The 25,617-nt window shown below is 36.3% G+C and overlaps 3 protein-coding genes across 6 annotated transcripts; 1 reads left to right on the top strand and 2 right to left on the bottom strand.

Moving 5' to 3' along the window:
• Positions 1–930: 930 nt before the first annotated feature.
• LOC110758466 (elongator complex protein 4) lies at positions 931–4,374 on the bottom strand. 2 transcript variants are annotated; one of them, XM_021960338.2, is made up of 9 exons: positions 4,202–4,374; positions 3,400–3,627; positions 3,029–3,255; positions 2,857–2,929; positions 2,601–2,757; positions 1,976–2,054; positions 1,578–1,737; positions 1,375–1,466; positions 931–1,274 (listed from the first exon to the last, which is right to left on the bottom strand). In XM_021960338.2, exons 2-9 carry the CDS (start codon positions 3,530–3,532, stop codon positions 1,107–1,109), a joined length of 1,089 nt encoding a protein of 362 aa, XP_021816030.1. In that variant the 5' UTR covers positions 3,533–3,627; positions 4,202–4,374; the 3' UTR covers positions 931–1,106. The 2 variants fall into 2 exon arrangements, with proteins under 2 accessions (XP_021816030.1, XP_021816031.1); XM_021960339.2 differs by having other exon boundaries at positions 1,976–2,051.
• A 10,476-nt stretch (positions 4,375–14,850) lies between these two features.
• LOC110758334 (Ypt/Rab-GAP domain of gyp1p superfamily protein) lies at positions 14,851–20,623 on the top strand. 3 transcript variants are annotated; one of them, XM_021960164.2, is made up of 6 exons: positions 14,851–15,081; positions 15,347–15,590; positions 16,224–16,327; positions 16,896–17,072; positions 18,045–19,894; positions 20,260–20,623. In XM_021960164.2, the coding sequence occupies exons 2-6, from the start codon at positions 15,388–15,390 to the stop codon at positions 20,410–20,412; spliced, it is 2,487 nt and encodes an 828-aa protein (XP_021815856.1). In that variant the 5' UTR covers positions 14,851–15,081; positions 15,347–15,387; the 3' UTR covers positions 20,413–20,623. The 3 variants fall into 3 exon arrangements, with proteins under 3 accessions (XP_021815856.1, XP_088100946.1, XP_088100940.1); XM_088244820.1 differs by having other exon boundaries at positions 15,288–15,590; XM_088244814.1 differs by lacking the exon at positions 14,851–15,081 and having other exon boundaries at positions 15,088–15,590.
• A 526-nt stretch (positions 20,624–21,149) lies between these two features.
• Positions 21,150–24,787, bottom strand: LOC110758335 (uncharacterized). Its single transcript, XM_021960165.2, has 5 exons — positions 24,618–24,787; positions 22,715–22,932; positions 22,346–22,597; positions 21,991–22,142; positions 21,150–21,557 (listed from the first exon to the last, which is right to left on the bottom strand). Exons 1-5 carry the CDS (start codon positions 24,702–24,704, stop codon positions 21,367–21,369), a joined length of 900 nt encoding a protein of 299 aa, XP_021815857.1. The 5' UTR covers positions 24,705–24,787; the 3' UTR covers positions 21,150–21,366.
• Positions 24,788–25,617: the final 830 nt, after the last annotated feature.

Raw genomic sequence — 25,617 nt, 5'->3', positions numbered from 1 at the left:
TTACCCCAAATCAAACCAAACTGAACCATAAGGTTTGATTACCCGAAGTGTTTGGTTTTTTACTTACGTGGTTTGAGTTCATGTTGGGAAAAGAGCACACCAAAGGCTTCGGTTTGGTTTTCGAGTTGGGCCCAAAACCGAACCAACCTAACGCGAGCCCATGCCTAAATGCCACAATGTGAGTGCAACAGGAAACTCGTGAAAACGACTCACTCATTTTATTTTATTTTTTCAGCTACACAAGGATAATGATCACGTCACTGAAATTTGTTTCTTTTCTTTTTGGTAAATAGCATTGAGGGGGGATTCTTCTAGCTTGTAGCATTCGGGCCTTAGAGATGATGGGAGGCTGAAATTCTTCTACATGGTTGCCCTGTCACTGAAATTTGTTTCTTTTCTTTTTGGTAAATAGCATTGAGGGGGGATTCTTCTAGCTTGTAGCATTCAGGCCTTAGAGATGATGGGAGGCTGAAGTTCTTCTACATGGTTGCCCTAGCCCTGACAGTACCAGTTGTAAGAGGATGTGTTGAGGGGTACAACCATGTCGTTCAATAATAACTCTGTACGTGATCAGATGACTATTAAGAACCCCTCATTACAGTACATTGAGAGTCTTTTGTTGAGAGAGTCTTTTGTTCAAATGGAATGAGCTAAGCTACTTATAAATTTTTCTATATCCATACTCTTCTTAATCCATGTAATGTTTTTTTTTTTTGGAGGAAGCGTAATCCATGTAATGTAAATGCACGTTTAGAGGAGTAATTAGTTGCAAGGGGTTTGTAGCAAGTGGTTAAGAGAGCATTTAGGCTGAAGAGTAGCTTCAAATTTTAAGGAAATATAACCACTTCACATATCCCTCCCTCCCCCCTCCCCCACAAAGGCTGAAGCCCAAAACTTGTTCAATCTTAATATCAGAAATTAAAAAAGAAAGAAGAAGGAAAAAGAAAGGCCTAAATTGCTGAGAATACACAAGAGCAGCCCTGCATGAAACTCCTGGCTCTTTGGAATTTTTAGCAATCATGGTTGATGGCTGATTCTTATATTCTACTTTTAACAAACTGAATTTCTTATCAATGACATTTCTAAAATGAATACGAAGTTGGGAGCTAAAAATCAAGAGTCCCACTTTTTGAGGACACAGAACAACTCCCGGTAGTGCCATATGAACTCCCGCTTGAGCCATCAATAGGGGCTTGGTTTAGACATTCTAAAACCATAAACCTCCGCTTTTTCAACTTTATTGACAAGGTTGTTGCCTCAAGAATCACAGGAACCTGCTGACACGTTAGAAATTATAAATAACAATCGAGCCGAATTACATAATGAAGAAGCAGATCAGCAGGGAAAGAAATCAATTGAGAACAATGGTCGTACCTGTGTATTAAGACGTGCTACTTTCTGCACATTCAGAAGGCCAACCATGTCCTGGTAACCAGTAAGGAGTTTTTCCAATTCCTTGTCCTCGTCTGAATGAATTATCCAGATTAAAAATATCAATAAGTAAAGAAAGATTCATATAGATTATGGTTGACAAAATATTTGGCAGAGCAAAAGCAAATGTGAAAGCTGAAATTGACCTGGAATTGCTTTGACCGACAGCAAGGTGTCCGCCATGTGCTGCCATCTTTTACAGGAGGATGGCGAAAGAAGATTAGGTGGAAATGTCACAACAGCAACTGCATTTGAAGATCTAACCATGCCTTTTAGAGATCTAACAAAGGAAAGCATGTCCCATTCCTGCAATGCGATAGTACTATGCTCAACTTCAGAATCAAATTGCAGAGAGTTCAAAACAACAGGAAATGTTTTTTTATCCTATATCTCATATTTTGTTCTGACAAAAGGTTTTGGAAAAGGGGAAGGCAGTACAGAAACACTAACAACAAAACTGCTAAGCAGAGGAAACAAGAGGCATCCGTAAACCCGAGGCTAAATGTAATTAAGAGTTTAGGAGCAAATAACAACCACCACTAACCATGTTAGAAAATTCACACTGTGGAGCACAGAACGATTGAATGGCAATACGACCAACAGAAGAAATGCTTCCATCACTTCTGTATGTTCAGCCAAAAGAAGGAGAAAATGTTATGATCAGATATAAAAATTAAAAAATATACATATGACCATGACCATCTAAAATGCCTTATCAATAGTTTCATTACAAGCCAAGTAGTGCGTTTTTAATGAGAACTCTTAACGACTCAAATTTAGATTTTATACGAAATCAACAAGAAGCCATTAGAACTAAATGAAACTAGCAAAAAAACTGGCGGCAATCTCACATGAGTTTTTAAGATCAGAGAGGTTATAACTTATAAACATAGTTGTTAGATAAATAAAAAAAGAATGTGATAATTTCATTTCCTTGCATTAGCTGCAAAAATGAGTCAAATGACTACCAAAGCCATTTCAATTTTTTGAAATTTGTATTGGGCGCAGGCCAACCAACCACATATCATTTATCCTCTCCCCTCTCAAACATCCAAGCCAAAAAAACATGCTACTTTGACATTGTGAAAAACCAATCGATATGCATATATATTCACTAGCCAGACATGATTGAAGTAAAGGCATGAAAGCATATATCAATAGTACTATACCTTGGAAATTGAGATAAAAATGTGGCACAACGGTCATTAAGGGTAACAAGATTTGGAGAATCTTGAATGCTAACGCAATCTATATGCTTGCCACTTAGAAATTGCCTCTCCAAGGGCTTCCGCAAGTCAAATTCATTGCAGAACTCATGTTTTCCACCTGGACAGCGACAACATAACAAACTGCTCTTGAAATCTATACCAGCCATGAGCCAACAAGACATATTTCATATAAATAAAATAAGGACAAACTTGCCACCTTGACTATCAAAACTGTGCTGATTTTCACCAAAATACTTCTTATATTGCCAAGCTATCCTCAATCCTTTCTCCTGAAATTTTTGAAAACAAAGAATTAATTTCTTAATGTTCACCCAAAAGACCAGATTATGAACAAATACATAGAGAGAAGGATTGAAGAAGAGAACAACCTGGTCAGGATCTCGATGACTAGACTTATCATCTTTGGGTACTGCTGGACTAGGCAAAGTACCAAGAAATTGTCTTGGGTCCTTAGATGGGCTTGCATAGAGAAGGGGTTGATTGTGAACGAGTCCTTGAGACATAAAATTCCTAAGCAAGAGCATATGATGAGGTGCTTCCGCATCTTCCATCACCATGACTAGGCTTCCTAGAGAAAACCCACCACCTAAAATCTCTACAAACAAAAGAAAACTGAATAAAACTTCTATACAATAAAGATTATGCAATCATACAAAAACAAAATGATAAAACATTTCCAATTTAATCTCTCCAGATCAGTTTAACTAATTCCACAAAAGTAGTTGTGATAGGAGCTTACTATCAAGGTCTGGTATCCCAGATGAAATAAACGTTGTGCCATTAGGGCCATGCTTGAGTCCGGGGATTTGAGATGAGTTTGCAGATGCAAAGTTGCGGGAGAAGCTACTTGTCCGAGTCTTGGTCGCAGACATGGCTGCAGAATTGCTCTCTACCACTCTCAATCAGAGCATCCAAATAACAGGGGAGTGAAGATTGCAGCTCTGTCCTGAATAATAGATGCCTGCAGCTAAGATTTGCAAGAATAAAACAAAATTCAAAAACCTTATCAAATGGATAATAACCATCATCCAGTGACATAATTACCAGCTAAAGGAACAAAGAATACCACGTTAAATCTAATGACAAAATAAGTTACAACTACATACAGACCATTTTCAACAAGAACGCTGCAGCTTTTACCTTTAACAACTCAGAGCACTAACCTCACTCAGGCATTACGATTGGATTCCACTCAAAACGTTTAACTAAGTGTGTGTTTGGATGAGGGACTTTGAAGCTATGTTGCACCGGATACGGGTAAGGCAATACGATACCCCAATACGGCAAATCTCCAAAAACTAAGATATGGGTACGGCACCGATACGGCGATTTAAAAAAATATACAAATAGAAAGATTGATATTTCATCGATAAAAGTTCAAAACATTAACAAAATATAAGTCCATTTTGACACTTCCAACCTCACAAATTAACCACACAACAGCTTATTAAAGAATATACAGTCATCCCCACCCCAATATTACCCATATACCTATTATCTTCTTAACAACACAGCAGCTTATTAAAAGAATAGAAGAAAACCTTGAGCTGCAGCCAACCAAATGAATCTGAGATGACGACGGCGACGGGTGCGACGGCGAAGGGGTGCGACGGCGCTGGTTGCGACGGCGATTGCTGGTGGGTTCTCTTCCTTCTTCCTTCTTCTTTTTTGGTTACCGTCTGAAACGCCCAAAAGACCTCGCCTCTCGACACAGGCAGGGTCTTTAAAATTTTAAGTTTTAAGTTTACATTTTTAACCCCAAATATTCAATAACTTTCAAAATTACCCCTACATTTTCAAAATATTTTCGCTTTTACCCCTTCACGTATCGTGACCGTATCGCGTGACCGTATCGCGGGCATATCATAACCATATCGCCGGAGTATCAGAGCCGTATTGTAAAGTCAACAGCCCAGAAAAGCCTACGATACACCACATGGCGTATCAAATATGTATTGGGGCCATATCGGTGCAATATAATATCGACATCGTATCGAATACGCACATACCCTCAAAATATGGCGTATCGGTGCCACAGAGCTTTGAAGTGATGGGATTTCAAAATGATACGATTTTGAAGTGGAGGGACTTCAATGTGTTAGTAAAATTCCTTGTTTGGCTAATTATTTTGTTGGTGGGATTTCATTGGGGTAATTCATTGTAAATATATATAAAAATTTGTATTCTTTTTAGCGTTTCTTTTATTTTTTGCCTTTTTTAGCGGTTCCGTTTATTACATAAAGCAATAGTTCGAGTCATTTTAAATTTAAAAGCATAATTAATAATACATAATTGGAACTAAACCTCGCTTGAAATTAGTTTTCTAATCTTTTTTCATGAACTTCATGATAAAAGCCTTTTTTTCAAGTGAAATTTTGTCCCATCATTTGCTAGCAACTTGATCACATCCCTAACAAAACATTTCAAACAAATTAATCGATGGAAATGTCATGTGTCACAACCATCAAATATAAACAGAAACAATACAAAGTAAACAAATATGACTTTCCCATCCACTTATAATACAAATAAAACAAAACAGCTGCCACAATGAACTGCACCATGTTTAAATATATAGCAAAACAATTTGCTGCAAGCTAGAAATAATTCAAGAGACTAGAGAGCATAAATCATTCAACAGTTTAACAAGAGTCATTGAATATGTTGAACAAAGCTTCAAAATTCAGACATTACATTCAGATTTGCACATTGTTAGACAGGTATGGGAAACTTCATGCAAGAGCATCTAAGCTGAGCCGGAGAAAGATGTCAGCGCGGCATGATCTAGCTTAACCCGGAAAGCTCCTCCACACCCCATCACCTCTCTCCCAAATCACTTTTAGCTAATGTGGAAATCTCCTCCCAAGACAAGATGGAGCAGTAATAAAGGCGACTTTGGAGAAACAGACATGAAAACCAAGATCAAAACTCAAAAGAAAATGAAAATGAAAATGAGGTCTTATAATGTCTATGATAACAGAATAAGAGAGTGCAAGGCAACACTAACAAGCACAAACTAGAGAGTTTTGATTATTCCATCTATGAAGAGCAAATCATGTCTGGTTGTAACAAATTGGTATGGTTACTAAAGAAGCCGCACAATGCTTCACAGAGTTGCTTTAAAAAGAATTTTTTATACATAATAACTCATCCGCTATATATTCTGCCTTTCTTGTTTTGAAAATAGAAAGCACAACAATTCCAACTTGTTGCTAAACCAACAAATTAGATCTCAACTAAAGCATAATCAAGCACATAACTTTAGCAGGATTTTGCTACCCAACAAACTGAAGAGCATCGGAAGACCCGTGGGAAAACAAAGATGAATAGTGTTTTGCACTGTGGGCTCACAAAGCTAAATTGACCTTGTTTAAAAGCAGATAAAACTAGTGAAGCTAAATTTCTTGTCTTTTGCAATAAAACCCCCATTTGCAATAATACATGGCTTTTTCTATTGGTTTGACAAACCTCAGAAACAAATTCTCTTAAACCCAAAAGTTAATCAAACAGAGAGATCCATTTCAAACACATGAAAGCAAAATTTTTCATTCAAATGGAGAAAAACCCCAACAGCCCTGATTTTCCATATCTGCCATAAATTGAGCTCACCTGGCGCTGTTGCTGCACAATTGACAATCATGCATTCCACAGGCTTTAATCCAATCGAAAATAATACTTTTTGGCAAAAAGAAAATAGTAAATAATACTTTGAAGAAATACAGAATGAATGAACTCAAACAAATCGACATAGGTACAAAAGCTCAGTATCAGTAACATGCTGATGCAGTATATTAGACAGTAGAGTAATAAACATATACACAATTCATAGACCAAGAACAAAGTCCTCTTTCCAAGAAAAATCCAGAATTTTTTTTTTCAGAAGTACCAAATGAACAAGTACCCAACGGAACAAATCTGAACACACATGAATACCCTAACCCTTTATCTGAGAGAGAAACCCAAACCCAGTCAAAATTGAACCCCAAATCCATCAGAAATTGAACCAAAATCAGAGAAAACAAGTTGGAATTAAACATTGAAACCAATCGAGAGTCTGAGGAAATTTCAAGGGCAAAACTATGGCACATAAAATGGAAGCATTTGGATACCTTAAATTACAGCATAATGATAGAATAGAATCTATCGACAACAAAATCAGGGAAAACAAACAGAAGAAAATCTTGGTAAAACAAATAGAAGAAATCAAAAGAAAAAAGAAAGTAAGAAGAAGAAGAAGCCAATGAACAAAACTGACCTTGAAACCTTTTGTTTCTTAAGCTGGGAAACTAGAACCGCGCCTAATGGATTTAGGCAAATGGGTTTATTTTCCCGCTGACACTGAAGTCCAGAACATGTATACTGGGAGGAGAGGATTTAGATGGAATTTTAATTTTGATTGTTCTTCTATTTAAGGGTAATTTAGTCAAATAGAATGTATTGGGCTTTTAGTACCCATTGGGTTTTTGGTACCCATCCGCTGTAGAAAATTAGGGAGATTCTATTTTTAGTTTTTTTCTTCCAAAAACGACATTGTTTTGGACTAAGGTTTAGAAAACAAAAACAGAGGAAATGTGGACCCCTATTCGTGGGCTTTAACAACATTCTATCTGGGGCCTGCACAAAAAAGGATAAAAAAGCTTTGAACTCCAAGGCTTTTAACAACAAGGCTTTCTCATGATATGAAACCTCATCGACGACAATTGTAAATTAATTGTAATGCTATTTTTTTTTTCTATAACTTATGAATGACATTGGTATTGTTTATATTATAAGGATACTTGATTGTCAATTTTTTTTATATAGCTTTTAGCCATTCAAAATTGGTTGTAATACAAATGATGTAATTTATATAGAAGCTAAATCTAAGAATATATCTCAAGTTCGAATCTTCTCTTATCTATATTAAAGATATCATAAGTTCAAATCATCCCTAAAAGAAAAGGCCATGGGGTCCATTTTATCTATATTAAAGATATCATAAGTTCGAACCATCTCCACTCATAAAATGGACCCCATGCACCTCTTGTCAATGTCCACCTGCTTCAGTTCAGTTGTTCTTTAATATGCTTAAATAAATATATGCTAATTGTGAAGCACATTAATAATATTGCTGACCCACTTGCAATTTTAAGATTAGGATATACTCTACCTTTCAAGTTATGATTTGACAAACTTATTTTCCTTAGTAGGGCTTAGCCAAGTTGGCTATAATGGATATGCTTCTCTGCACCCGATTTCAAATTCCCGTCCTCGTAGTTTAAATTAGATTAAAGTAGAATATCAATTATATACAAATATATAATTAATAAATAAAAAAGTGCTACTATTTCCACCTCCTTGTCCTATTTCCACATCACCTTATCTTCCCCCACCACCATGAAATTAAAAAAAAAACACAATCCTATCTTTCCACCCACCATTATTCCTAAAATACCCTTTAATTATTAATTCAAGAGGTTAGTATTAAATTAATTCAACCAAAGCTCCCTCCCTCCCCCCCCCTCCCAACCCAACCTAGTCAACCACCTAGACCCCGCCATCGACAACCCCCTATGCTCGTCGGAAGCACCTAGTTTTCTTTCTCTTTCTTTTCCCATTCTACCATTTTCTTTCCCAAACTCAAAACCCCAACAACATAGTCAATCTCATCTTCAGACCTTCGGTAAGAATAACACGCATCTTGCTCTTCTTCAAAACCCCAACAACATAATTTGTCTCGTAGTCAATCTCATCGTTGTAGAATCAATTACATGATCTCTTGTGGGAGTTGTTTGGACCACCGGTTGTTGTTGTTGCTCATCATTTAAAATAGTTAGAAAACCATTATAGCAAACTACTTAAAAGTAGTTTCCTCCAACAATATTCTCTACTTTGGCTAATCTCTAATATTTTATTATTTCTCTATTCTCCTCTCTAAATTAAAAGTTCATTAAAAAAATTAAAATGTAAGAGTTGAGAGAGCCAAATAGCAAGTCTATTGGAGTTGCATTTTGCCTTTTTTTGTTTTGTTTTGTTTTTTTTACAGATTACCCACTTAGAAGGATTGTCGGCAATGGGACTCGAACCTAAGCCTTCATAGCAAAGAAAACGATCCTTACTAACTCAACCAACCCTCGTTGCCTGAGTTGAGGTTTTTCCCTAAGTTCGTAGAAGTCATTTTACAAAGGGGTAAATTTGTCTTTAAAATTTGGAAGATAAGATGGGTGAGGAAATAGCAGAACTCATAAAAAATAAACTTATTTCTATGTAATAAGTTTTTGTTTGACCTTGTAAATTGTGAATATATAAGAGAAACTCAAAGCCAGACAAAATGCATCAAATCATGCAATAAAATTGTACAAGAACATTATACTATATATTATAAGAGCCTATTTTGTCCCCATTTCTTTATTTTATTTTATTTATGCGGAAACTGAATTACAAAACGAAACCCCTAGCACAAGAAAGCCCAAAGAGGTCAAAATAAAAAGGAGAACAAATTGACAAAGGAAGCCCACGCTCCCAACTAATTTGCGACAAGAGCCCATGGCCCAGCTTGGAAACCGCAGTGAAGTTTGCCTCCTTAAACACATGCTGGAAGCGAACAAAAGTTGTAGAATAGCTAAGGCACCAGATATCTTGAATAATTTGTTGGATACTCCAAGGGGAAGTAACTTTTTTTAGGACGCTGTCAATAACAAGTTTAGAGTCACCTTCTACCACAATCTAACCCTAACCTCTATCAATAGCAGCATCGAGACCATCCCGAAGAGCAACACTTTCAGCCACATTTATGAAATTTTCACCAATGTTATTGGACCAGCCAGTAACACATGACCATCACTATTCCAAATGACAAAATCAGTGGTAGCTTGAGAATTAATGACAGACTCATCAAAGTTAATTTTGATCCAACCTGTAAGATGGGGGTGCCATTTTATCACCATAGTGATATCATTTTTCTTTTTGACCAAATGGTTATGTTGCCAATAATCCATACCAACAGTAGCTGCGACATGAAAACAACTAGCAAGGTGTGGTTTAGAATCTCGGAACAGCAGATTATTCCTGGCATCCTAGATGTGTGAGCAAATGAGAATAGCTTTGGACAAGTGATCCGAACTTGGGGGTTAAGTAGTGCAATCCAAAGAGGATAACCAACTAATGAAATCACCAACTTGCGAAAGAAGAGAAGGGAAAACAGAGGAACATCCCCAAACATTCCTAGCAAAGCTACAATCCACAAACAAGTGTTGAATGGTCTCAAGCTGGTCCTGGCAAAAAGGGTAGACAGGACACAGCTGAAGCATAAATCTGTGAAGTCTAGCTCTCACTTGAAGTCCTTTTCTAATAAACATCTAGGCAAAAATCTTCACTTTATAAGGAATTTCAAGTTTACACATTTTCTTGAGAAGATAAGGTTGAGGGTGGGAGGGGTGCTCCTGGACTTGCATAATATAGGCACTTTTAATGGTGAAGGAGCCACTAGGGTTAGGGCCCCAAACCATTTGATCCTGCGAATTAGAGATAGAAAGAGGAATTGTTAAAATTTTATCAACCAAATCATCATCCAAAACTTGGGTGAGTTTATTTCTGTCCCAATTGTTATTGGTAATAAAATCCCAGACTTTCGTGTCAAGATTCAAGGGAGCTCTTTGGTGCTCAAGAATTAGGCAAGAAAAGGGAAAGACAAAATCCATTGAGAGGTCCAGAAAGAGATAGAACCGCCATTTCCCACCACCCACCTAAGACCTTTGCATAAGACATGTCTTGCATCCAAAATTGATTTCCAAGCAACATAATGATTTGATTTTTTCTTGAGAGTAAAAAATTATCATGTTTGAGATATTGCTGAGTAGCAATCTTAACCCACCAATTAGAATGGTATATAAGGCATTTTCACCCTAGCTTAGCTAGAGCTGCAAGATTAAACTGGTTAGTAAGTCTGACCGCTAAGCCACCAAGGTATTTGGGAAGGCACACATCCTTCCAAGAGATAGGAGGGGTCCTATCACTACCCCAAAAAAAGGTCCTACAACATTTGTTCATTTCTTTAACCACCTAAGGAGGACATCTAAAATAGGACATCACATGATTAGGCATACCAGACACATTAGACTTAATTAGGGTCAGTCTTCTCGCCCTAGAAAGGGTCCCATAGGCCATAGAGAAAGCCTCAAGAATTGTCAAAATATTTTTAGCAGCAAGATGTGTGGCTTTAGTAAAGATTAAGCAGTCATCTGAAAAGACTAAATTCGAAATTCTGTAACCAAAAGGGGATGAAAGTAAACCATCCTGTGTCCTAGTGGAAAGAGCTAAATTGTTCAGGTGCCTGATGAAAGGCTCCATGCAAATAATAAAGAGATAGGGAGAAATGGGATCACCTTTCCTAATACCTATACAAGGGACAAAGAAGGCTTCAGGGTTCCCATTAAGAAGAATCGAGAAGGAGGTTGTTGAAATGCAATTCATGATTCTGTCACACCAGTCAACATTGAAACCAAACTTAATTAAACAAGCTCTTATGTAGTTCCAATCGAGGAGATCATAAGCTTTCTCAAGGTCTAATTTAAGTGTCATTGCACCCAAAGAACCTTTTTTCCTTTTAAAGTCACTAAAGAAATTCATGAGCAATTAAAATATTGTCAAAATAGACCTTCCAAGTGCAAAGGCACCTTGGTTTGGTTTGGAGAGATACACTTAGAAAGGATGGGCCTAAGTCTAGTAATGATGATTTTACTAATAATCTTGTAAACCACATCGTAGAGACTGATAGGCCTAAAATGACTTACAACTTCAGGTTTGTCAACCTTAGATATCAAAGAAATATTGGTTTGGTTTATAGGGTTGAGAGGAAGGTTATTCACAAAGAAATCCTTAACAAGCTGAATAAGAAGGTGCTTAGTCTCAGCCCATAACTGATGGAAAGGAAATGTTATTGAAATTTTTGGCGGCACCGCCCTCACCAAAAACATTAGTTTGAGAAAATAGTTAAAAACAAAATGAGACTAGACTTCCCAACAACTAGTTTTTGCAGTTCCTTTTGACATTATTGGTGGACCAAATAACATGTATTAGTTGGATCTTGGTATATAGAGTACAATAAGCAGATTATTGCAACCTTTTCTTTTCTTTTTTTAAATTATTATTTTGTATATCATGGGGCTTCTAAATTATGGTGGTAAAACATTTATTTCGTAAATAAAATTATATTTGTAAGAGTATTTTCAAGGGATATTTTAAATTAAAATGTTAAATTTAGATTTGATGACTTAGGTTATTTAACATTTTGTAAATTTCTTTAACTTCACCCGAAATATTAAACACTATATTATGTCAAACCATTTGCGATGAACAAAATCTATCTTGAAATAGTAAAGGCAATCTACTATTTTATACCATACAAAAAGTGATAAGAAGTTGGCAAATAGATTAAACAAACTAAAGACATGAACAAGATACAAAAAGGGAATTAAAATAATGATTTAGAAATAATCATGAAGTCAGTGGGGGTTAGATAAGAGAGTTCCAAAACTAGAAAAGCCAAAATGGAGGTAAAATATTAGAAAGCCAAACTATGTTATGCTTGTCTAGTGGCACTTTATTCTTTGTGCTCCTATGGAGAGAGTTGCATCCAAAAATAAAAATGCAATATACAATATTATCCCAAGAAAAAAGAACAAGAGAGAGAAAGGTTAAACTCCGTTTTGTATGTGTGAAACTTTGTGATCTTTAATCATTGGTTTTTCTTTGCAAAGGGGCTTGTAGCTCAAGCGATTAAGAGCAGTTACTTTTGTATCTGAGGTCATTTAATCATCATACCATTTTTTTTTTCTATAGATGATCTGAAGTGAAACTTAAACAATGAATGATTCATATGAAGAAAAAATATAGTTGGTAAACCAAGAAACAAGGCATGTTTTCGAAAACCTATGTTGGAATTTAGTCCAATGAAAACCTATTTTGAGTCATGAATTCATCATATTGGACAACTGCAGTTGCAATTTGCAATGGGGTATTATAAAATAAATAAATAAATAAATAAATAAAAAGTAAACAAGAGGCTCCGACCAAAAAATATATAAAAAGAAAATAAATAAATATATCGAAAGGCTGCGGTTGAGCTATCAGTCTTTAATACGTATTTTACTTTGACCAAGTCTAACTTGTGTGGGCCCTTACATTATATGTTAGTGGAATTAATATATTAAAAAACGTGCCATATTGATTTAAATAAATAAAAAACATGTTACTTTCAGATGTAAATATTATGATTGGGAAGAGAGAGAGCGAAACACATCCACGCCACGTCAGTTCTGGATATGCCCAGAATATTTATTAGTTGAATTTTCAATCCTGCCCTTACATGTTTGCGTATCCTAATTTTATTCCCCAACGTTATTCTTATTTCCGCTTTCGATTTCACTGCTTATTGTTCTATGGCATAAATTAACGGTGTTTTTGTTTTTGTTTTTTTGTATTTTTATGTTAGATTATGTGATGGTTCCATCTTAAGTTTCGCACATGACTTTCAGAATCTCGAGAGACCGACCTGTTAATTATATGAAACTTTCTCAATTTTTTGGGTTATTTCAAATTGGTATCCAATCTCGTAAGAATTTACGAACTCATGCATTAAATTCTATAAGCAAGTCTATTCGTTCGTCAAACGAATTGATTAGTAGGTTTCTTTCACCTACTTTTTATTTTAAGTGGGGATTACTAACGTGGGCTCCACCAAACGCACCTCCTTAGAAGTTCTTACTTAAGCCCACATGAAAGGTGGGGGACAAAATAAAACCCTCCTCCTTAGCTTGTTTCTTTGTCCGACAACCAAAAAGAGATCGTGCTTTTCTTTTGTTAGTGAGTATAGCCATTGCGCCTCTCCACCCAAGCTAGAAAAACTTACATGTAACATGGATAGTACTGTTTTGTTATTTTCGGTAAATAACACAATAATACGGGAAAAAGTTATCATACATATCATTGTATTATTGGTTGAGGATAGAAAAAAAATGCGTTCTCCACCTAGATGCCTGTAGCCAATCACAAATTGTCGACCACCATCCTCTCCGACATTTTTTTTTTATAGGTTTCTGGCTACTAGTCTGGTTGATTGATTTTTTTGGGTAGATGGGGTTTATTTTCTTACATGGTACTAGTGTAATCTAATAAATTACAGCACCTAACTTTCTAAGCTCTAGCGTCTTCCAAAATAATAGGGAACATACACGCGTTTCTTTACTAATTCCTTCAACTTGTTACAAGTTCTTTATATTATTTCTTTTGTTGCTAAGTTTTATGATTTTTTTGAAGGTGATGAGGACCTACTTTTTTTTAATTATAAATATTTTATTTTATGAGAGACGAGGACCTACTTTGTTTGATCGGATCCCATCATTTTTCATGGAAATTGCAAAGTATTTACCACGACATACATCTACATGTAGTCATATTTCTCTCTTATGTACTCATCCTTTTTGGGAAATTTGGTCTATTATGTGTAGTTGAATTGTTATAACATTAAGTTTTCGCCAAATAAGTTTAATACATTTTCTTCAACACTTGACCGTGTCATTGCTTGCTTCATGTGATGACGGTGGCTTAACTTGGAATAATGCTTAGTTTTAGTGTGTTTAGTGGAATTTATCCGCTTCAATTTTATTTTTTTGAGTTTGGTGCATTTTACGTATCGTAGAAGTTTTAGTTTTAATTTTATATAAGAGAAGTCTTAGTTGTGTTATTGTAACTTATCTAATAAGTTTGCTATTTTTTTCAAAATTATATTGAATGAAACAAGATTGAATTTGTCCCATTTCAATCATTCAACAACAATTGATTGTAACAGAATAACCAAATACTATGTAAGAGATATAATAAGAAATAGTGAAGTGCTATTGAGTGTATTTACCAAAAATTATAGAAATAAATACTTGTAAATACCAAATATAGAATAAAAGATTAAAGAGTCGGTTGTGAAAATGAGAGAAAAAAAAACATGAAGTAATGTGTAAGGTCTAAAAAAATTTACAACTTTGCTAGAAGGAATTTCGAGTTGGAATTTGACAGAAAAAAAAAAAAAAAGATTTCAAGTTGGAATTTCAGTTTTTGTAAAAAATAAAAAATAAAAAAATAATTTTGTTGTCCGTTGTTTGTTTTCAATAATAGAAGAAGAGAAGTAGATGACAACCCACGGCACCTTCGTAACATTGAAAGAGGTCAAACCAGCACTTCTCTCTTTCTCTATCACCATTTTCTTTTGCCTTTTCTTCTCTCTCTCTCTCTCTTTCTCTCTGAACAAACAAACTTGTTATTCTTTCTCTCTCCAATGCAGGTTGGTGAATCGAAGGAATGAATGTGAAAAAAATAAAAATAATGCTAAAAAATTGTTTCTTTTTCCTTTGAAGAGACTGATCCTCCTCCTCATCTCCCAAACTCAAACGTAAGTGCTCTCCTTCACAACTTCTGCCATTTTTTCCACCACACCTTCTCTCTCTTCTCTTCTCTTTGCTTTATGTTATCCAATTTTCCAATTTCTCCTTTCTTTCCTGTACCAAATTTCATGCTCTCATATTTCTCTGTTGGCTGAGACAGAATCCCAATTGGGTTCATGCTCTTAACCTCTGTTTCTGCTCACAATTTTTGCAGAAACCGTGCCAAAGTTTTACCTTTTTTGCACGATCTTACCTTTTTTTCTTCCCTATCAGCATAATTGACAATTGGGTCTTTGGAGAATTGCGAGAAAGCCATGGCGCCAGCTCCAATTGAGTCGACATTGCCCGAATCGTCGTCTGCGAGCTCCCCCTATGTTCCTGAGAGATCTGAGGCTGAGAATCGTCGTTTCAAAGACCTTAGAAGTGTGCAATGGCGCATAAATCTTGGGATTTTGCCCTCTTCTTCTTCTTCTTCCATTGATGATCTTCGTCGGGTCACAGCTGATTCTAGAAGGAGGTACCTCTAACATGTCTCTTTATGATTTCTTCAACTTTTTATGCGTAGAAGGTTGCATTAGGATTCTTGTGTTTCGTTCTTTTTTGGTTTGAACCGTAAAGTCTCAATTTGGTGATCTATTCGGTTTTTGTTTTAAGCTTTTGCTCTGAGTTGATAATTTTATGCATGGGTTTTGCTAGATAATTCTATTTCCTTGACGATTTCCCTTTTTGAATTTATATATATTTTTTCTTTTCATTTTTAAACTCATACGAGGTTTATAAGATACGGTTTCCGTGGTTTAGTTAATGGTCAATGGATTTTCTACATTTTGTTGCTAATCAGCTGTAAATTGTTGTGGAAACAGGCGTGTTTCTTATATCTTGGTAAAGCAAGAGGTGTGTCAAGCGACTTGAAATTATGTTTCTCATATCTTTATGAATCAAGAAGTGTCTTCTTGAATTTTGTGCTGTATTGGGTACATGCAGTTGATTAGTTGTGTCGATTGATTTGAGTCTGAATTATGAATTTAAGAGCGCTGAATTTAAACAGGTCTAAGTTTTTTTTTCAGTATCATATTAGACTGCAATGATTTAGTGGTAATTTTTAAGTTTGTGTAATCTTGTGCTAAGTTTACCTTGTCGACATTATTAGATATGCTGGACTGAGAAGGCGCCTTCTGGTTGATCCACATCCCAAAAAGGATGGGAGTAGTTCCCCTGATCTTTCCATAGACAATCCGCTGTCACAAAACCCAGGTACAATCTATGGATCCTCCAAAGTGCATATGTAAACTGTAGAAGCTCCAGAAGAACAGGGGCAAGCATGTTAACCAGCTATTTTGCTAATGCACACTCAATCCTAAAATTTTCTTGAGCTTGACTTTCCTATGTTGTTTTGTCTGCTGTGTTTTTTCACTTATTCATTATTAGCTTTCTAAATTTAGCTGCTTTGTTGAAGTGATCAAATTTGGAGGCCTGCACCATGGTTTGCCTCATTATTGCATATTTTTCAATGAAAGTAAACTGTACTTTCTAAAGGAAAAAAGCTTTCCCTTGTAGATGTGTCAAATGTGTTTACAGATTTTCCTGTATGCTACAATCTAAAACTACTAATGAATAACAGTCTCAGACTGTATTGTTATAACACCCAATCAAATCTGTGGGTGGCACAATAGTTCCTTATTGGTAATAAATTCAAGTTGACCTTTAAATATAAGAATGGAAAGTTAAATGGAGATTTTACTGTTGCAATATGTGCCTAAGTGAGGTTACCTACTCATTGAGTGATGCGGTTACTAATCTATGCCGTAAATCTTACATGCAGATAGCACATGGGGTCGTTTCTTTCGAAATGCTGAGCTGGAGAAAATGGTTGACCAGGACTTATCACGTTTATACCCAGAACATGGGAGCTACTTCCAAACACCAGGATGCCAAGGAATGTTGAGAAGAATTTTGTTATTGTGGTGTCTTAGACATCCAGAGTGTGGTTACAGACAAGGTACATGACATTGACAGTACACACATCAATTTTCTTTTTCCAAAAACCCTTGAATGTGTTTTTTGGAGAAGAGATTTAAATTGTCTTTCTTCTCTAAGTGACTAAGCTTGGCGTTTAGAACACACTGTCTCGCTGTGTGCGTGTGTGTGTGCGTGTGTGCGTGTGTGCGTGTGTGCTCGTAGTAGTAAGCACTACACAAGGTCCTGCACTACATTGCTTACATCAGGGTACAACCTGCTTGCTTGGTATACAGACTTGAATTACATGGATCCTGCAATCTCATGTTGTAATGCATGATTTAGTTATTATTGGACCATATTCTGATTACAAAAATCAAACACTACTGGTCTCCCCAAAATTACTAATACAGAGGTTTATTCATTTTTAAAATTTTCAGAATGATTTATAAGGAAAGATTCTTGATTATCAGGTAGTTAGCCAGTCATTTCTTCTCTTGAGTTTTGACTTCTGTGGCAGCAAGTAAACCATATTTGATATTATTCTTCAATTTCTTTGACCCTGACTTGCTGGGATATTTAACTTTCTTGCCCAATGTGATCAACAAGTTGCTAATCTTAGTGCCTGCTTGGTAATGTGTTCTGTTTTGCCTTTTTTTTTTTTTTGGTTTAATTGAAGAGAAGTAAGGGAGATGGAGGTGAGAAAGTGAAAGAAGAGAAGTGAAGAAATGAAGATGCAGAATAGATTGCATTAAAAGAAAATTTAAAACCATTGCTTTCAGTTTTTATATTATATTTAAAAAACAATTCAATGAATTATTTCTCCTCTCTCTCTCTCTCTCTTATCTCTGTCACCCCGTCTTTCCTTAATAAGATAGAAACAAAAAACAAAAAAACAAATGATCCCCTAGTTATTGAATGTTTTCTAGAAAGGTACATTCACACACATGATCCATGGAAGCTTCTTTTTACCTTCTAGAAGTTTAACTGTTTTTCTCTTTGTTTTTCATTGTAGGAATGCATGAACTCTTGGCTCCTCTATTATATGTTCTTCATTTTGATGTGGAGCATCTATCTCAAGTGCGAAATCTATATGAAGATCACTTCACTGATAAATTTGATGGTCTATCATTTCATGAAAATGATCTCACTTATAATTTTGAGTTCAAAAACTCTCCTGATTCCATGGAAAATGAGAATGGCTCACACGGAAATGCATTTAAACTTAAGAGTCTTGATGAGCTTGATCCTGAGATACAGACCATTGTAATGCTTAGTGATGCTTATGGTGCTGAAGGTGAATTGGGTATTATCTTGTCCGAGAAATTTATGGAACATGATGCGTACTGTATGTTTGATGCTCTAATGAGTGGGGCCCATGGTTCAGTTTCTATGGCAGAGTTCTTCTCTCCCTCCCCTGCTGTTGGATCCCATACTAGCTTACCTCCTGTCATTGAAGCATCCGCTGCGTTGTATTATTTGCTTTCTCTTGTTGATTCATCTCTACACAGCCACCTTGTTGAGCTTGGTGTTGAACCCCAGTATTTTGCACTCCGCTGGTTACGGGTTCTATTTGGACGTGAGTTTTCACTTGCAGATCTATTGATAATTTGGGATGAAATATTTGCATCTGATAATAGTAAATTAGACAAAGGTTCTGAAGATGATGCAGCATCCAGCTTTGGCATACTTAGTTCACCTCGAGGAGCATTTATATCAGCCATGGCAGTTTCAATGTTACTCTATTTGAGATCTTCCCTTCTTGCCACCGAGAATGCTACTTTATGTCTTCAGAGATTGTTAAATTCTCCTGAGAAAATAGACTTGAAGAAGCTGATACAAAAGGCGAAGTCTTTGCAGGATCTTGCTTTGAAGAACAATAGTTCATCCTTATTATTTTCATACATTGGGCCCTATGAACATAGTAAATCAATGGCTGTGAGAGGTCATAGCCTCTCAGTTGATTCTATTTCTCCAAAAACACCACTAAATCTGGTACCTGAAAGCTACTGGGAAGAGAAGTGGAGAGTTCTGCACAGGGAAGAAGAACTTAGGCAAGATGGTTTGGAAAAACAGGTTCCAAGCCAGAAAAAGCGATGGACAGAAAAAGTAAAATTGAGCCTATCTAGAACAGAATCCGACCCATGTCCATCAAAACCTGGGAATGGCAAAAAGAACCCCAGGTTTTCTGTTCGACGAAGGTTGCTGCAAGACCTTTCTCGAGAACTTAGCTCAGAGGAAGATGGTGAGAAATTGGGTTCTCACGAAGACGAACTCTCTTCAGAAGTTGAGGTCAACAAAGAAGATGGTTTCAGTAAGGACCCTACTTCTGCCACCGAGAACAGATGTTTGAATGAAAATCCGGCTAGTGAAGAAAATTCATCTGTTTTCTCAGACCCAACAAGTCCTCGTAGTGGGGCTAATGATCATGAACCAGAATCAGAGAAAAGTAGTGTTGGATCAAATTTGTCAGTTGATGAAAATTATGATAATTCACGGGATGCATCGGAAGACCCACCTCTTCCGGTTTCTGATCCTTCCGAAGGTGTCTCTCAAACATCTGAATGCAACAATCATTCAACAGGAAATTCAGTGACAGGAAAGGAACGAAAGCTTCTTTCTGGTAAATTCCCGAGGTTTTGGAAGTTTGGATGGAATGCACCTGGTGAAGGGACATCTGAGAAAGGACACAACGCCCTTGAGGCTACAAAATCTTCCAGTTGTGAAGGTAATCAGAACACAACAAGCTCTTCTGTGGCTGAGGGGTCCTGCAATTCTTTAGTTAGCTCCAAGGGAGAAGCTGTTGACCAGAATGTGATGGGTACTTTAAGAAATCTGGGGCACTCTATGCTTGAACATATTCAGGTAACGTTTCTTGTTTTGCTTTCTCTCAAGGGTATAAACTACAATTTGTTTTGTATCGTCAAAGTTAATGCTTCCTATAGGATGCAGAGCACTATAAAATTATATGTTCTAGGAAATGTGTAATGATTGTTAAAGAGGAAGAAATCCAACGAGAAATGGTAATAGTGTGGTATTGGCTAGGGGCAATAACCATGAATTGATTGCTATAACTGGGTACAAAATTCCTTGTGAGCATGGTGTTTCTTTTAAGTTGGTTCCGTGTGCAGTTTTAGGGGGCAAAAAAAGTTGCTCCCAACAACACTTCTTAAGCATGTCAGATTTTATGTCCGCATTGTTCTGACTCTTTAACCAACCATATCTGGCAGGTAATCGAGTCTGTTTTCCAGCAAGATCGGGGTCTTCAGGTTGGGCCATCGGAGAATTTTTCAAAAAACACTATAGTTGGCAAAGGACAAGTTACAGCCGTGACAGCTTTGAAGGAGCTTCGGAAGATCAGCAATCTTTTGTCAGAAATGTGAGGTGTGCGTTATTTATAGATACCTGTATATACATTTTGTAATTAATCTATTCATTTAGTGCCAAAATAAATCTAGTTTTATCCACATTTTTTCTCTTTTGGTAACCCGAGTTTCGGCAGTGGCAGAGACAGATGTGTAAATATGAGTTTCTGTAATAATCTTATGAATTTAAATGTATTATAAGGAGTGTAATTTCAGTGAATTTTGGCTACACACATTGGCTTCTCATCACACAGAGATATGGGTTAGTGGAGTGATTATATTTCACAAAATTAAAGGAATTATGGCAAAGCCAAAGAAAAAGGATAACGAAAAGAAGCAAACGTGTCTCTTTACTCCATCCTCAGAAAACCTAGAGGAGATGCAGAATCCGGGAAAAATTTATGCAAGAAATTGCGAGTTGAACTGTGGAGAAGTTGGTAACCAGAGCTTGCCAAAGATAGCGGAATTAAACTGTCTTTAAGCATAGTGGTGGAATTCTCGCATTTAATCAATAAGAGCATCTATTTGCAGCTTCTCTGTTTTTTGTTTTCCCTCATTTAATTTCGCAGCAGATTGATTTTTTCTGAGTTCGCTAGTTTGAAAAGCCTATTTTGGGATGCAAAATGGAGGAGAGGACTGGAAGAATATTTAGCTTTGGAATTCATTTGATTGTGTTTTAGGTTGACTTATTCCTAATAATTTTAATAACCGCGAAATGGAAGTGCGGAATTAGAAAAATCAATGTACAAAGAAAATACAAGAGAACCGGAAGGCAGCCGAAAGATTAAGCAACTGCAGACGTAATTCATACAATTTGGAAGGAGAGCTGAAAAGCACTCCCACCAATAAGAGAAGGAAAATTACAATATCTGTTACAAATACATCTACTTTCTTTAATATATATATCTATATAAAAGAAGAGTTGCCAGCTCCACAGTTTGTTCAACAGACTACTCCGCTGCATATGATCTACTACTCTATATTATGAAAACCTGGGAGAAGTGAAGTGATGAAGCCGAAAACGATCATCTGAATCTCTTTAACAATTCCCCACCAGCGGTTACCACCATTGGCTCCATCAGGTGCTGGCACATTCTCATTTTCAAGCGCCTGATTTCCATCATCTGCAGGCCGATTCTCATTCTCGGCTCCCGGCTGTCCATCTGCCACATATTTTTAACTGTTAGTAGAGAAGAAAATCATTTGTCATAAATTAACAGTGGAGCATGACATGGTCCATTGGCATTCAGTAACAAGAATACACAATGTCCCTGAGGCCCTTTACTCTAGCAATGTGTCCACCAATTATGTTACACAGACCGCACTGCACTATAGTTCTTTTTTACACCACTCCTAAGGAAAACTCCAGCATATCTCACCAAAAGAGTTCTATTTCAAGTAGTGCAGACAGTAACAATCAATAGTATTAGACATGTACAAATCACCTAATGACAATAGTCCCTACAAGAATTTTGCAACCTAAGTTCCGATAGCAGTCTTAGATAAATGAAACTAGATGTGAATTGGAATACGCGATATTTTTTTCCAAAAGACATGTGACACTCAGCACGTACAGACAGTAACAAACAAAATTACCTGCCAAAGCAGCATTGTCAACCCCCTGCCTTGCAGCAGGAGGAACATTTCCGGCCCTGGCTACAGGCCTTGGGGGATGAGGAGGCACAGCTGCCCTATGCATGCCTTGAGAGAGCCATCGTACTAATGGTGTGAGCGAGCCAGTTTGATATCTGCAATATCTAACGTCATCAAAATCCAGCTTTCATCTGTGAAACTTCACATATATTAATTTGGTAAAATTAAAGTCGACTACTGAAGAACCTAACTTTACTCTTCTTTATAAAAAAATCGCCAAATTCATCATATCTTACATTAATAATGAAACACCAGCATTGTCCTGATATTGAAAATGGTACTAAGTTTAGTTACTTACAAGTAGACAATTGAAGCGACAATCACAAGGACAACAAGCCTTTGTCTAGACCCTTCTTGATTGAATAGAAATATTACAGCTGCAAGCTTCACAATAAGCAACACATCAAGCTGAAATGCTATTTGAAATCTCCTCACAACCACTTGTCTCTGATGTGCAGGCTGTTGCTGTTGACGTTGCTGCTGTTGTTGTTGTTCTCCCTCTTGGCCTTGCTGCTCCCCTACAGTGCCAACCTCTGGACTTGCTCTAGTTCTGTGGCATCAATACATTCATGCTTAATGATGATTACGATTGTTAAGAATAAACAATTTCAGATAAGGAAATTATGTCACAATGGAAGAAACTTAAGAGCACCATTGAGATACTTACGTGGGTATGTTGTAGGTAAGCGGAATCAGAGTGTTAGATGAAACTCCTGTAACTGGCCCCATAAATGGGTGAACAGGAACAGCATATATGCCTGCTCCACGGTTCATCTGCTCCTGATCTTGTAAAGGATTTAACCCAGGAACAAGAAGTGGGTACATGATTGGTAACATCTGAAAATCACCATTTGGGAAAGATGGAAGCCCAGAGAGTGGTGGAACCTGAAAAAGAAGTCATAAAGTGAATTAGAAAAGGAACCAGAACCACCAAATTAATGCAAGATATGCACATAGTATTGCTTTAAACTACGATTAAAACATTCACCAGCTTTAGTCTGCATTACTTTCTTTTCATCAGGAAGCTTCCACATACCGTTACTATACAATTGCCTCAATATTTCTCAAAAAACAATTTTATTAAGCATATGAAGTAGTGGCACAAACTCTTCCACAGCACAGGCATAACCAGTAGGATAATCTAGAAAACATGCTCGCTACTCTGTACTCTCTTTACACATTATTACTGTTTATGCATTTCCACCCCTATTGATAAAAAGAAACAGTATGTTTTTAATAGTAACTGATACTACAAACAGAGTTATAGCTTCAATAAGGTGAGGAAAGCATTCTTTTCAAATAAAAAGGAGGCAAAAGGATGAGATGGCAGCTTAAACAAACCCTGTCATCTAGATAAATGGTGGCCCTACATCCATTAACCATACTATTGATATGGAATACAAAATAAATTTTAGTGGTAGTGATATTCTCATCATGATGTTTTCTTTTTTATAGCAGTACAAATTATAGTTGTCTTACTATATGTTTATACACTTGTTTATGCTTCCACTTGACTATGAATTATGCTCCATACTAGGCTTTCAACTGCAAACAAATGATGCTATCAGGCAATGTGGATCATCGTTCCACCATCACTCCATTCTTTAAAATACTATATTAGCTTTCGATATAAAGAACTTTTGAAATTCAATGGTTTAATGTTCCGAAAAATAAAACATAAAGTTTGTGCCATTTCTCTTGAGCCTACGTGTAACTACTCAACAACTAAAGGAAAGGACACTTTTTTCGTCTTCAAAGAATCAGAGCTCCGTTGTTCATGCAAGCCAGAAATAAGGTTAAAATGAAAGTAGATACAAGCCAACTTTGACATGCACGAGTTGCAAACACATATAATCAACAATTGGAAACTACAAATAGAGTCTCCAGAGTACATGGCTGAGTAAAGGCGAAGAAATTATTTCAACTACTGAACAGGTCCATAATAAAAGATGCATTATGTGCAACAAAATTCTAAATAAAAAAAGGATTCAGGAAAACTCCGAGAGCAGTACTTCCAATTCCTCTATGTACAGGAACATGTAAAATCCTTGTATTTAGAACATAACAAATGAACAAAAAAAACGATGGAATATTCTAATGTTTTCATAATCAGATAGAACCCAGAATTTTATATATTAAACATGCCCCCACCCGTCCCCAAGAACCATACTTTTGTAATGTCCTAACTACCCAAAGAAATGCAAATTCAAGCAATTTGTCAACATTTGGCCCCAAAAAAATAAATAATAAAAAATTGCCTATAACATCCCTATTTGGGAACCCAATTTTTCTCAATCCTTAAAGACCTATGCAGCGATTTCGATACATACGCACAAGAACACTACACAAGCTCTGCGTGTTTCTATATACACCGAATAAACAGCGTAAATTAGCAAAGAATTCATGTAAGAGAATTGCAAATTTGCAATATGCTAAGAAATCAAAGGCCGAGATTGAATTGAAGCTTAAAAACATCAATTTGTATGCTTTTTCTTTTTAAGGAAACATAAGTAACCCTAGGATTGAAAATTGTTTGTAACATTAGGAAACTCGGATTGGGAAATGAGAACCTGAGGTTTCTGGAGAATTTCTTCGGGCGATTTAGGTGTAGAAGAAGGTTGCGAGCTGGACGACCACGTTTTGGGTTCTTCGGCCATTTATAAAGTCTGATCTGCCTCTTCTCTCTGTGTTTCTGTGTCTCTGTGTCTCTCTCTCTCTCTGCTCTCTTTATAATAAAACCCTGACGAGAGTGGGATTTGTATGAATAAGAAAATGTGCTTATTACGTGGAGTTTTTGTAAGTTCACCAATAAGGTTGTGCCAAGTCAGCCATGATATAAGTTGGGAACTACGAATCTTCATTGTGAGTAAATAGACCAACTTTTTTCTCTATTCTTTTGCATATATTTATTAGTGATATTTCTCTTTAGAGTTCTTAAATTCAAATCACATCTATACTGTTAATTAAAAAAAGAATTTATGAGTGTGAAAGTAAAAAGAGTAATGTTAGGCATACCACATTTTCATATCATCGGAGCATTTTTGTTCATCACTTTAACTTAAGGTGTACCCTCACCATCCTTCTCAACATTTGACACGTGTCTATTGACATAACCATGACGGCATAAATACAAAGTAAAGAGTTAACTATAGTTATGTTAAGAGACACGTGTCAAGTATTGAGAAGGATGATGAAGGTACACCTTGGGTTAAAGTGATGAGCAAAAATATACCATTCATACCACCTTATGCACTTTTATTAGAGAGGTGGGGTATGACTGCATTTTTTAAGTAAAAAAATTACTTCTCAAAAAACCTATCCACTAGCACCCTGAATTTGGAGAAGTTGAGCTTTAATCAAGCAACATGTCTTTTCATTCTCTCTGTATGATCACAGATGAATGAGAATATGTGATTAGCGGGACTTGAGAGCTAAGGCATACCAATGCAAAACATGTATATATGGCCATGAACAAACACAAACATGATCAACTCGAATGTTTATAAAAGGTCAATTAACACACCAACTCAAGTGGAGAAAAGAGGTATGCCATTATGCTATATATTCTAT

The sequence above is a fragment of the Prunus avium genome, chromosome 1 (genome assembly GCF_965620075.1).
Source record: "Prunus avium chromosome 1, drPruAviu1.hap1.1, whole genome shotgun sequence".
Classification (NCBI taxonomy): domain Eukaryota; kingdom Viridiplantae; phylum Streptophyta; class Magnoliopsida; order Rosales; family Rosaceae; genus Prunus; species Prunus avium.
The sequence above is the reverse complement of the archived record's forward strand: the minus strand, read 5'-3'. Positions and strand labels throughout refer to the sequence as shown.

What these genes read in the sequence shown, in the direction of transcription:
- LOC110758466 (XM_021960338.2), bottom strand. Translation starts at nt 3,532, where the DNA reads ATGTCTGCGACCAAGACTCGGACAAGTAGCTTCTCCCGCAACTTTGCA. An exon ending in TGGGATACCAGACCTTGATA is followed by an intron (nt 3,256 to 3,399) that starts GTAAGCTCCTAT and finishes TTTTGTTTGTAG; the next exon opens with AGATTTTAGGTGGTGGGTTT. An exon ending in GTCATCGAGATCCTGACCAG is followed by an intron (nt 2,930 to 3,028) that starts GTTGTTCTCTTC and finishes CAAAAATTTCAG; the next exon opens with GAGAAAGGATTGAGGATAGC.
- LOC110758335 (XM_021960165.2), bottom strand. Translation starts at nt 24,704, where the DNA reads ATGGCCGAAGAACCCAAAACGTGGTCGTCCAGCTCGCAACCTTCTTCT. An exon ending in AAATTCTCCAGAAACCTCAG is followed by an intron (nt 22,933 to 24,617) that starts GTTCTCATTTCC and finishes CTTCTTTTTCAG; the next exon opens with GTTCCACCACTCTCTGGGCT. An exon ending in TGACAATGCTGCTTTGGCAG is followed by an intron (nt 21,558 to 21,990) that starts GTAATTTTGTTT and finishes AATATGTGGCAG; the next exon opens with ATGGACAGCCGGGAGCCGAG.
- LOC110758334 (XM_021960164.2), top strand. Translation starts at nt 15,388, where the DNA reads ATGGCGCCAGCTCCAATTGAGTCGACATTGCCCGAATCGTCGTCTGCG. An exon ending in ACAGCTGATTCTAGAAGGAG is followed by an intron (nt 15,591 to 16,223) that starts GTACCTCTAACA and finishes CGACATTATTAG; the next exon opens with ATATGCTGGACTGAGAAGGC. An exon ending in AGAGTGTGGTTACAGACAAG is followed by an intron (nt 17,073 to 18,044) that starts GTACATGACATT and finishes TTTTCATTGTAG; the next exon opens with GAATGCATGAACTCTTGGCT.